This window comes from Pygocentrus nattereri, chromosome 8, assembly GCF_015220715.1.
Source record: "Pygocentrus nattereri isolate fPygNat1 chromosome 8, fPygNat1.pri, whole genome shotgun sequence".
NCBI lineage: Eukaryota > Metazoa > Chordata > Actinopteri > Characiformes > Serrasalmidae > Pygocentrus > Pygocentrus nattereri.
The window spans coordinates 5,957,524-5,970,759 of NC_051218.1; the positions used below are offsets into that span (position 1 = coordinate 5,957,524).

The 13,236-nt window shown below is 42.5% G+C and overlaps 1 protein-coding gene across 1 annotated transcript in view; it reads left to right on the top strand.

Moving 5' to 3' along the window:
• ntrk3a (neurotrophic tyrosine kinase, receptor, type 3a) overlaps nucleotides 1-10,665 on the top strand; it is a 419,732-nt gene extending 409,067 nt beyond the window's left edge. The window contains exons 16-17 of the mRNA XM_017716401.2: nucleotides 4,965-5,123; nucleotides 10,142-10,665. Coding sequence (XP_017571890.1) covers nucleotides 4,965-5,123; nucleotides 10,142-10,327 — 345 coding nt within the window. The 3' untranslated portion in view covers nucleotides 10,328-10,665. The remainder of the gene's footprint in view (nucleotides 1-4,964; nucleotides 5,124-10,141) is intronic.
• Nucleotides 10,666-13,236: the final 2,571 nt, after the last annotated feature.

Sequence of the window (13,236 nt, forward strand, 5' to 3'; positions counted from 1 at the left end):
TTCCGCAGGTCCTCGTCTTAGCAAGATCTCCGTCATAATGAGCAAATCTATTAAAGGCAGAGCGGCGAAGGACGCTGCGTGTGGGCGGGAGGTTTTCTCTCATCTCTTACGCCACCCATTCATTCGATTAGACGTGCTATTGATTTGGATGCACATTAATTATTACAGCGTGACTCTTTCTCGGTGTTCTCTGTCTGTAAAATTCCCCCGTCCTGAGCTCTAATTGTCCCGGCTCTCTGCGCCCGGCCCCTTCGAGATTGCTCCGACGTTTTTTTGTCACCTTCCTGCCAGTCGTGATGCCGTTTCCAAACAAAGCCCCGCTGTCTGATTTGCATTCATGTGCAGCGCGCTGTTCCACACAGGAAAGAGCTGCTGGGGAGCCGGCCAGAGGGAAGCCATTTAGAATAATAGAAATTCAGTCAGTTCATTTAGTCTCAACACGGCGACACAAACACACAGACTCAAACAGAACGTGCCTTCGCCGCTGGAGAATCACTGTAATGCCCAATGCGTGAAATAGCCCCTAATAGTATTGGGGGCATCCCATGTTATCTGGCTGCTATCTCCCTCACCGTAGCTGCACTGATGCTTCAATGGCAGTAAATGTTTGCTTTATCAGTTGTTCTTCGGTAAAGTCTCTGTTCTCTTCCTCGCATTAACGGAGATCTTCCTCGTCTCCTCTTCTGTCTTCAGTGTGAGAAGCGAGGAACAGTCACTCTTCACTCCAAGCTCTCGGGAAACTGGGCGAGTTTTCAGGTTAACAGATCTGTGGCAGCTCGTTCTGAGGTAATCCAGGCAGAGTTACAGCCGCTCAGCTAACTTCTTCACCCACAATCAGCTTCTGCCTGTGTTCTTAACTAACGAGAGCTGCAGCACTGCTCCGCCTCAGGGTGGCGCTGCAGCAGACTGGCTCACCCAGTTGGTCCTTCATAGCCTAGAAACTGTAACTAAGCACTGGATTACCTCTGAAAACCGTCACAACATGCTCCCTTTATTATCTCTCATACCTCTCCCTCTCTACTTTCCTTCATTCTCTCTTTCTGTCTCTCTTTCTCCTCTTTATTCTCTCTCTTCTACTTTCTTCCTTTCTGTCTTTTCTTCCATCTCTTTTTCTTGTGTTCTTCTGCCTCTCTCCATTTCTCCCTCTCTCTCTCTCGCTCTATCTATCGATCTCTCTGTGCTTCTACTCTCTGCTCACTTCTTTCCCTTTCATCTTTCCTTCTTTCTTTCTCTCTTTGTCTTTCCTTCTTTCTCTTTTCTTGGTTCTTCTTCTGCCTATCTCCTTTATTCTTTCTATTTCTCTCTCCTTCATTCTCATCCTCTCCCTCTCTTTACTCTCTCTTTTCTTTGTTTCATTCTCTCTGTTTCTCTCTCTATTTTACCTCTACCTCTCTTCTTTCTCTCCTCCTTCTGCATCTCTCTGTCTTTTCTTTCTTTCCTTCTTATTCTTACCATGTTCTCCTTCTGCTTCTTGCCTTCGTTCTCATTCTCTCTCTCTCTCTCCCCTTCAATCACTCTTCTAATTATCCCCTTTTCTTTCTTTCTTTCTTTCTTTCTTTCTTTCTTTCTTTCTTTCTGTCTGTCTGTCTGTCTGTCTGTCTGTCGTTCTTTCTTTTTCTTTTTTTCCCCAGTTGTTCTTCTGCCCCCCCCTCTCTTTCTCTCTCTCTCTCTCTCTCTCTCTCTCCTCTCCTGTGTCTCATGTGAATCAGACACTCTGTGCTCTAATTCAGACGTATTGCCTTTGTTCTTGCTCTGGCTTGGATTCAGTCTGAAGTCAATCTCACAGAAGTGTAGTGTTGGTTCTTCTCCACATGTTTCTCACACATCTCTGTGAGCTCTGGGGAAGAAGGGAGAGAGGGAGGGAAAGAGGGAGAGAGGGGAACTTTTTGGGCCTGTTTGTTCCAGCTAGTTGGACTGTGTCTGCGACTGAAGGTCAGAGAAGCGTGGTTGATCTGCCTTACTGGCTCCTCACTACCCAAACCACACACTACAGCATCCACACTGTTAATTACAGCCGTCTCACTGTCCTCCTCACAACCTCCCCTCACAGACGCAGGGAGAAGCGCAGTCAGTGCAGGTCTTTCTGCAGCCGGTATTTGTTCTGTTATATTTGAGATCTGTTATATTACTGTGTGGTGATAATGTCCCGAGTGGTAAAGCATTTTCCTCTGTGTGCAGTGTAGCTCATTCATGTTTATTTAAGCAATAATAAAACATATTCAGCTTATTAAACAGAAGATTTGCTGGTTGACATTTTAAAGCTGCCACTTTTGTTCAATTAAGCGGATGCTGTTCGCTGTGGCATTGTTGCCAGGCATTGTTTAAGACACTGTTTAAGGACACTGTCGATGTACACTAAGTTATTGGGTGTTGCCAGTTGCTGTTGCCCAATAGTGCTGATAAATGCCGTTGCCAGACGGTGGTTGCTGGGCAATATTGCTGGAAGCTGTCGTCAGACAGCGGTTGCTGGGCAATATTGCTGGATGCTGTTGCCAGATAACAGTTGTCGGGCAATATTGCTGGATGCTGTCGCCAGATAACAGATGCTGGGCCATATTGCTGGATACGGTTATCTGACAATGGTTACCAGGCAGTATCGCTGAAAGTTGTTGCCAGATGTGGTGGATGTTTTTTGCCAAGCACTGACATTATCAGGCTGGCTAGCTTTATGGTACCATACATCCAGTGGTGATCCATGATTAGTAGAGCTACGCCTTCAATTTGGGCCATAAATGTCAAACCCTCCTTAATGAAAATGCTCATTTTTGCTAGCCGCCCCTATAGGATTGTAGTAGTTTGTTGGCCCTAAGCGAACAGAGATTTGCATGAACACTTTGTAATAATTCTGAAGTTTTATGCTTCTTATTTGACTTTTCTGTCCCACCCTAAATGGTGCAGAAATTACATTCAGCTTCATTTAAGCACCACCATTGTCACTGCTGCAGCATTTAAGGTGGGACAGAAAAAGTGAAAAAAAAGATGTTGTAGGTTAAAGACAGACATTTGAAGCTTCTAAAATGCATTTTAGATTCCATTTAAAGCTTGTGACCGACATATATTTTACCTAGTAGCAGTTTCACAGTGGCTCTTAGCAATGAGCTGTACTGTAGAGCTGCTGCCGCTGTTTTCCTTTTCTAACGACCCGCTGGTCAGGCTGCCGTCAGGCTGCCATCAGGCCTAGAGTGACGTTTTCTCCTCTCAAAATTGGTCCCACTTTTTGGAAACTGAAATGAGATTCATTGATATGTCCATCACTTTATAATTATACTGATAGTTTATCTAACATGTCAGGACTTCTTTACAGCTCCTGAAGTCCTAAACAATGGGATAAACAATCATCTACCATGGCCAGTCTTCCCCTGAGTGGCTCAAGAATTTATACCTTGATTCCATCCAAAACACATTTCCTTAAAAATACTTACCTAGGTTTTGGAGATCGGAGCCAGAACAGCATTCTGCCCAACTTTTACTCTCAGAACAGGGTTCCGGTGCAACATCCGCATCCCTATTTCACTTCTAATATAAAATGTAGCCTATAAATCAGGTCAAATACACAATCGCTATAACATACAAAGCGAGACTGCCTCACAGTAGAGCTCTGTGTGGCTTCACGTCTTTGTGTGGAGCTGAAAGCCCAGGCACGGTGTGTGAACTGCACTAATGAGCTTTGTAATTAACACGCAGCCACCACTTAAGAGTTGAAAGCTGCAATAACTGCGCCGCCGCCATTGAAACGTCACTCCAGTTCATCCTAGCATGGATATAATTAACAGGGTGCCATTGACATCAGCAGGAAATAGATTCTGAATCAATTCAGTCCGACACGGGCTTGGGGCAGCGAAGATTAATGCCACGTTGTTTTAATCGATTAATATCTGGCTGGGGGGAGGCCTGAAGGGACACTTCATTTTATATCTCTCAGTGGTTTGAAGCTGTCAAACCTCTTTTAATGGATAAGGTTTTTTCCTCTATATATCTTGTTTCTCTTTCTGTCCGTCTGTCTCCCTCTCCCTCTTTTCCTCTGCTTTTTCATCCCTCTCAGGGCGTCCTTTTGCCTCCTCATCCGCAAAGCTGAACTAATCACTCTTTTCTCATCGATTTTTCCCTCACAGAGCCAATGATGTGGCCTCTTGCCACTTTAATAAAAAACAAAATGATGGAATATGCACCAAACAGACCGAATACTGAGCATAAACAAACTTACCAGCCACTCACCCTTGAGCTCAGATCAGAGGGATTCAGTATTTTGTTTACGTTGTTGCTTCATTCAAATAATATTGTATGAATATGCGCTGCACATCAAATATTTGGGGACATTTTGGCTTCGGAAATCGTTTTTTTCCACACTCAATGAAGTAAGAGTAAACAGCACTGGTACAAATATTTACTCGTGGGTTATTGTTTACATCTGAATGAACCTGCTTAGGCATAATTCAGTGTTTGAGGTGCAAACAGTGATTCTGAGAGGTTCGATTAGGTTAACCGTAGACACTAACTGACTCTACGACACAGATATAGCTGGTTTATTTACGATCCAAAACCACCAGTGAAACTACTTGTGTCTTCTGAGTGTTTCTATGGAACGCTGATGACTGTAAATGGATTGGTCTTCTTTGGGGCCTCACAACACCCGGCCCTGGACCCCACACACGAAGGGCTTTTAAAGAAACACATTTTAGGCCAAAATCTTCTCAAAACTATCATAAAACAATGTCTTAGTCATCAGTCAGCGAATTCATAACCATGTTCTGTAGTGACCTTCTGTGAGGGAGCTTTTAGGTGGACGTTTTTTAGAGGTGGACGTCTGGTTCCTATCGCCCCCACTGTGAACAATTCTGACCACATTTCTCACAAAGCCACTCTGAATGACTCTCAACCATTTAATTATGCAGACATTTTCGAATGCAGACATTGTGAAATATTAAAACCATATTAATCTGCCGTTGTCTTGTATGTTGTCATAGGTTGGAGGTCATACGATGCTGCCCATTCGCTGGATGCCACCGGAGAGCATCATGTACAGGAAGTTCAGCACGGAGAGTGATGTATGGAGCTTCGGAGTCATCCTCTGGGAAATCTTCACTTATGGCAAGCAGCCTTGGTTTCAGCTGGCCAATAATGAGGTATGCTCAGCTGTATGGATACCACAGAGCCAGCACTGTTTAACACAATGGCCTTCAGTCACAGTGCAAAAACAAATCAACTTCTCAGACAACTTCTTAAACTTTCATGGCAAATTCTACCACAAACAATAGGACCTCGCCCCCATATTCCTCCAATCCGTGCTCTGTAACGTCCAGAGTACAGTCATTAATACAAACAAACCAAGATAGCTCGCAAAGTTCTATCATTAACTAACAGAACTTGGGATTGGTTGGTTAGTGTAGTGGTTAACACCTCTGCCTTCTACGCTGTAGACTGGGGTTCAGTCCCCCACCAGGGCAAGCACCCTACACTATACCAATAAGAGTCCTTGGGCAAGACTCCTAACACCGCCTTGGCCTACCTGTGTAAAATTATCAAATCGTAAGTCACTATGGATAAGAGCGTCAGCCAAATGCCATAAATGTAAGACCTGTCTTTGTAGGACGTGATGCTCTACTGTCTTGATTGGAGTTTTTTGGGAGACTTTTCAGCGATGCTCACTTACATTACATTAGTGGGCTAATGACAGGCTTGGTGTTGACGATGTTGACAAGCATACCAGGGTTCCCTACTTTGAGCTCCACCTTCTCCTCTACATTCCCACTAAAATTCAGCCCAAAAACTCTCATGGTTGTCCAAGGTGGCTCCCTGACTTCTCTGCATATTTTAAAGTCTTCACACTAAGCCTATGCCACTCCAGATGATCAATTTCTATAATGAAAATTCTACTGTTTAACAACTTACATAACTAAGTCTGGAAACAGCTTTCTGTCATTTTTAAACCTCAACCAAGCATAAATTCTGCATTTTTTCCAGGCACATCAGAAACTGAAACTGTCTGACTTTTAAAACAGCTCAGAATTTATCTCCAGAAAAAGGAGGCTGGCTCAGAGTGTTGAACTAAATACTGTCATATGCAAAGGTTTGCGCTCACCTGGTCAAATTCCATGTTGCCGTTGTTTGCTTAAGTGAAAATAAGTTACTACATCCTCTACAGATCTGCACATTTTAATGTGCACTAACTATTTATTAGTTGGGTTTGAAAAATCTAGTATAAACATAAATGGTGCATTAAATATTTGCAGAAAACTGCAATTAATAAAGGACACAACAATGAAAACAAACACGGCAGAGCAACTTGGCAATCCAAATGAGCAGTCTGTTGTCATTGTCCATATCCATCACAGGCCTTTAGCCTACATTGCTGCTAAACAGGCCACAGCTTACCTGAGTATACACTATACAGTATGTGCAGAAGTCTTAGAAAAACTATTAATACCGGCTGTAGTTGGGTTTTACCAGTAAAAACACCATATAAGAGAGTAAATACAAGTAAACATAAAACAGTAAAGTAAAACTAGAAAATCTGGTCTGAGTAAAGTTATTAGAAGGATGTTTAGAAGACAGGTTTGGCCCCGGGCTTCTAGCTTCTCTCCAGCCATCACGTGCATTTATTCAGTTACATCTCCGGATTTGTTTGAATGAAGAATTGATTAGATTGTCAGAGTATTGGATGTAACTGTAAATATGAAGAGCTTTGGAAACATATATGCGCAGAGCAAACCCAATGGGCCATATTTTTGTTTGGCTGTGTTTATCGTAATGTTGGATTTTCTCAGATCATCAATGCTTTCTCTTCCTCTGCCTTCTGCCAAAGACAGAAGACATATACACAAGCTTTCTTGTCATCTGTTAAATGAAAAATGTAATCAATTTTTAAATAATAAAGTGAATAAAGGCAGCAGATTTGGTGAGCGAAGGCCATTTTCCCTGCTCCAGCACACCTGACTCAGCTTACAGAGGGGTGTCTCTTTAATTGTGCTTATTTATTTATTTATTTTATTTTTTATTTTATTTTATTTTATTTATTTATTAGCAGCAGATATATAGTACAAGAAACAGTCAGGTACATAATGATAAGACAAGCCACAAAAAAAAAAAAAAAAAGACAGGCAAACAAATAAAGTGAGGCCAAAAAAAATATTAATAATTCTAATAATGACAGACAGGCAGTGGACTAAGTAAATACAGTGGTAAGATATATGTATACACATATACATACACACACACATTGAACATCTTGTATAGAACATACAAAAGCATGTTACATCAATTATAAGTAGTCAATATTGCGTTGCTGTGCCGAAGAGAGGAAGAGCCAGGGTGCCTCAAAGGACCCCCACCAACCGCTTTCTGTCCCCTCCTCTTCTAGAGGGGTGTCTAATTATGTAATGAGTTAAATCAGGTGTGCAAGCAGAGGGAGAACGCACAAAAAAAATGTTGGACCTACATTTTAAACGCATATTAGCAGCTGCATTTAGCCTGTGACTTGTTATCCTGCGGTGTAGCTTTGTAGTCCATGTCCCTGTGTGTTTATAAAGCCCAGTGGGCTTGTCCCGGTTCCTCACCATTGTCTTTCCTTTGACACTACATGTGCACCGTGCAAATCCCTGCTGTCGAGTCGAATGTCGGCAGCTGCGGCCGCGCGCAGGCACTGCTGAGAATCACGTAGAATTATGATGAGCCTCTATTTTTAGCGTAGCCTATGGCTACCGTATTTAACCAGGAGTGGAATCAATTAGGGCTTAAGCCAAGATGACAAGGGGGGAGCAATTAAGGGACGCCAGCTCAGGCTGTTAAAGCAACAATGGCTCCGAGTCAGATCCTGCATAATGAGGTAAGTGTAGTCAGTCTTCAACCTGACTTCCCCCTCTCAGAGATGTTAAAGACAGAAGGAGGACGTGCCTTTGTGGCGAGGAGGATGGAGCGATGGCTGCTCTTCCTCTCCTCTATGTAATGTATTCATATTTAATAACAGTACGCACATTCATATGATCAAAATCCTGACCTGTACATGTTCTCCAACAAACACATGTTCCTTGTCACTCCACTCGCTCTGCTCCAGTTGTGTTTCGTACTCTCAGTTTAACTGGTTTAAGAATAGCTTCAGCAAGCTTTCCATTTGATGGTTTAGCTGGTCTACTTGCATAACCAGTTTGACCAATGTTCATGCTCAATAAAGCTCCGTGAATATTGACTAGTTACATGAGTAGCTTCAGCAAACAGTCGGCAAAAACTGAAAGCCTGGTCATCTCAGGCTGGTTAATCTAAGCTTAATGACTATCTAGTTGACCAGCATGTCTACACTCTGATCCACTAGCTTGACCAAGCTGGTCAACCAGCATTATCAGCTTGACCAATGGTCACACTAAATAAAGCTAATTACAAAAGGATCTATATGATCAGTTTGCTCCTAGCTGCTAGTTGTTTGCTATTTTGCTCACAAAGTTTCACTTTCAATTTGGCTGCACTATATTTCCAAACGTATTCAGTCACCCATCCAAATCATTGAATTCAGGTGTTCCAATCACTTCCATGGCCACAGGTGTATAAAGCCGAGCCCCTAGGCCTGCAGACTGCTTCTACGGATATTATCTTTACCCATTGACCGGCATAGAGTATGCTTTCAAATGTTAAACTGGACACCCACCTTGACCATCTTAGGCCAACATGAATCTAGCTAATGACAATCAAAGACCATCTTAGACCAGGCTGGTCTAGTAGCATGACTTGCTTGACCAAACTTGTTGACCAACATCATCATCTTAACCAGGATGATCTACCAAAATGATTAGCTTGGCCAGTAGTATGTATTCTTCCAGCCCAGGTGGATTACAGCTGGTCAATCACCTTCACCATCTTACACCATCCAAGACCAGCCCAGATCATCTGAAACCATCTACCAACTAAATCTGGTCTTGACCTGAGAGAGTTAGTATGATGCCGTTTCCTTAATGCTAATTGATTTACCTTTTATTGTTAGCAGCTTTAGTTTTCAGCTGTTCTTAGGAACTTTAGTACCTTAAACTTTAGTCTTGATGCAGCTGATGCCAAATTGATGTGACCTGGAACCCCTAAAATGAAGGTTTCAAGTTCAAAGTCGCCAGTAATGTTCATTAGAGATGATTATAAATGGCTTAATTTAGCTGTAAGCTCTTTAAAAAGGCCTTTGGGAAGAAAAAAGCAGCTGTTCATGTTAAACTACTCAAGGTTCGACTCAAAGAAGTTCAGTGGTGAGATCTCCAGCAAGCACTCAGTTCCGTCAGACTGTCTGAACGCTCTCAGAGGAGACACACCGTGCTGGCCTGTGTTTCTCAGTGTTTGTTGTAATGTGGTCAGACATGGTGAGTACAGAGTTCTTGGAGCAGTAAGTCCTGCTCATTCTCTCCGGACATGCCAGGCTGGACGGAGGTGCTCAGTGTTGACAGGAGAACCAGCGCTGAGGCTCCTGTACAGCCTCTGACTGAGAGCTCAGGCTGGAGCTGTAGTGATGGACCGAGAGTGACCGTGTGTTTATATCCATGTTCCACTCAATGTTCTTCAATCTGCTCTTTCCCTAATTAATGCTCTGTCCTGTACTGCCCTTCTCTCTCTCTCCCTCTTTCTCTCCCCACTATCATTCTCTCTTTTTCCATTATCATCTCTTTCTCTGTCTCTGTCTCTTTCTCTGTCTCTCTCTCCCTCCTTTTTTCTCTCACTTTCTCACTCCCACTTTCTTAACCTTTTTTTCCTTCTTTCTCTAATCTTTGCTCTTTTCCTTCATTCTGTCCATCATTTTCTCTTTTATCTTGCTCTTTCTTTCCCTCTATCATTACCTCTCTTTCTCTACTACTGTATCTCCCTCCCTCTCTCTGTATGTCTCCTTTATCTTTATCTCTCTCTCTATCTCTCTATCTCCATGATCATTCTCTCTCTGTCTCTTTCTCTCTCCACATGATCATTCTCTCTCTTTTTCCCTCAATCTCTCCATTATCATTCTCTCTCTCTCTCTCCATGTTCATTCTCTCTTTTTCCCTCAATCTCTCCATTATCATTCTCTCTCTCTCTCTCCATGTTCATTCTCTCTTTTTCCCTCAATCTCTCCATTATCATTCTCTCTCTCTCTCTCTCTCTCTCTCTCTCTCTCTCTCTCTCTCTCTCTGTCTCTCTCTCTCAGGTAATTGAATGTATAACTCAAGGTCGTGTGCTGGAGAGGCCGCGGCTCTGTCCTAAGGAGGTCTATGACATCATGCTGGGCTGCTGGCAGAGAGAGCCGCAGCAGAGGCTCAACATCAAAGACATCCAGAAAATTCTCCTTGCCTTGGGAAAAGCCACACCAGTCTACCTGGACATCCTGGGATAGAGCGGGCCGAAACCGGCCCGGCGGACCGGACGGATGAGCAAACCCAGGAATAACCCAAACGACGCGTACCTTAGACACCACTGTCAGACACCTGCGGAGTGGGGACGGACTTAAGTGCCTGCTACACCTTTCCAAATACTGGAATACGAGTCTTTGAAAAGCACTTTTACATTTTGTTTACCTGCATATAAAATTGTACAGTTCTACTGTATGAAGAGGAGGAGAAGTCTTTGGGGTTTTGTTTTTCCTTTTTTTCATAGCATACTTCTAAATTCACAAAAGAGGAAAAAAAAAAAAAACAACAAAAAAAAATCTTTAAAAACAACCAGAAAAAGAAAAAAAAAAAAAACTGGAATCCGTTCCCTTTCAGTTTCCTGACAGCTTGACAGAAGATTGAAATCTCCTGTGCTTACCTTTTTTTCATTTTATAACTATATATATAAATATATAATATATTTTTATTTATTTTTTTCCTTTTTTTTTTTTTTTTTTTTGAAGTGCGGATGTCTGCCATGTTCCTTCACCTTTTGGAGTAACTGCTTTCTGTCGCCAGCTCAGATGGTTTTGCAGAAAAAGCCTTACTGCGTCTCGAGTTGGCTCTTATCTTCTCTCTGACCGCAGAGGAACGTCCAAACAGGGCTTTTAATTCCTAAGGAGCTTTTTAGCCAATCGAGGAACTTCATGACGGAGCGAAGGAGCGATGGAACCACCAATCAAAGCAAAGGAGCTTATTTAAACAAAACAAAACAAAAAAAGTGAATGTATATAATGTAAATTTCTGTGTTACAAACTACGGTATAGTAACTTATTTCATTTTCCTATTTAGACGATTTTAGTTCCTTGGCGTGCTGTTACAGTGAGTGGATTCTATAAATATTTTGATAATATTTTAATGTTTTTATTTTTCCATCCGGTCGTCGGAATGTATGTCGTTTAATTGATTTGATTGCTTCTCATCTCATTCCTTTCTTTCACTTTTATTATTATTTCTGCTTCTGTTTTTTTTTTTCTTTTCTTTTTTTGGATTTGTGATAAAACTGACTTCGGACTTCGAGACAAAGGTAGAAAAGCAGCTAAATCGAGGTTCATCGCTGAACTCGTGCCGCAGTGGCAAAAATCATGTATAGAATGACGTTTTTGCTGTATGAATCGCCCCAATCGGGATCATCCCCTGAAAAAAACTGCTTCACACGTCATTAACTGCTCATCACTCTTATAAACACACGTGCAGGTCTATAAACACACACTGAATCTGAAAATGCTTCTACTTAGAATCCTTTAGCACTCGTATTATAACTTTTAGCATTGTTATTTAGTATTTTAACGTGTTTAAGAGATGTTCAGCATCAGGATTGTGTCTGAAAAGCAAAGTCAAACCATTCTCGAATCCTCAGGTCAAAGACGGCTCGCAAAAATGAACAAGAAATCAATTTACAGCCCTGCTCTTGCTTCAGAAGCCCTGCCCACAGTTATTATTGGATCCTTGAAGGCCACAACTATCTGAATTTCATCAGTTGCACTCTAGCTATCACAGCTGGACCTTCACATCTGACAGGAAAGAATCTACTAAGCGCAATTTCCTGCTCTGCACACCACAACAACAACAACAAGTCTATCAGTGAGTGATATTAAGATATTAAGCTACATCAGGTGCAGGGTTGCTGGGAAAAAGCTTGTCTGAAATGATCACTGCACCTACATTTGAAAAACTAGATTACTTTATCAAACACTATCATCATCATCATCATCATTAACTGCTTAGTCCAGATAGGGTCAGTTGAGAGAGCAGAGAATCCCAGACGACCCCCTGTCCCCAGCCCCTTCCTGCAGCTCATTCCCGGGGACCCCAAGCCGCTCCCAGGCCAACTTGTAGATATAATCCGTCCAGCGGGTCCTAGGACGACCCAAGGGTCTTGTCCCGGTAGGCCATGCCTGGTACACCCCCACCGGGAGGTGTCCAGGGGGCATCCGGATCAGATGCCCGAACCACCTCAGCTGGCTCCTCTTAATGCGGAGGAGTAGCGGCTCTACTCCAAGCTCCTCCCGGATGACCGAGCTCCTCACCTTATCGAATAGAGTGTAGCCCGCCACCCTGCGAAGAGGCTAATTTCCACCGCTTGTATTCATGATCTATTTCTTTCGGTCATTACTCACAGCTCCTTAGGTGAGGGTCGGGATGTAGACCGACAGGTAAACAACCACTACAGTCCGGTACAGTGACCGCATTACTGCCCCCGCCTGCCTCAGCCTGTGGCTGATCTCACCATCCCTCTTCACTATTATACACTATCATAGGGAATCTAATTTTTGATGGTAATAATGATTTCGGACACTAGGTCGTATGGGGTTTGAGCACTGAACGGGATTCCGACACGTAAACGTTATAAACGTCCTGCATTCGGTTCACTGTAAGCATTACACACATGAGAAGAGCTGACTTACACCTGTAGCAGGTCTGAAGAAACCTGCTCAACCTGCACAACCCTGTTTCCCAAAAAGTTGGGACGCTGGGCAAAAATTGTAAGGATGTGCAAATCATTTAAACCCCATACTTCATTAAAACAAAGGTTTTAATTAAGTAGTAATATAGTAGAAAGGTTGTGAAGGTGGACGTGTATAAAATCAGATTTTGGTTTTTGTGCTCGTGTACCTGATTTGTCTGCCAATAAAATAAATATTTAAAAAAAAATAGTACAAAGGTGGCAGATCAAATGTTAAAACCGAGACATATTGTTTTCTGAAAAAAATATATGCCCATTTTAAATCTGATGCCAGCAACATGCGACATTTCTTAGTTTTAACATTTGATATGTCATCTTTGTACTAGTTTCAATTAGATATAGGATTTGCATATGGGGCAGTACGGTAGCATGTGGTAGCACTGTCACCTCAAAGCAAGTAGGGTCTGG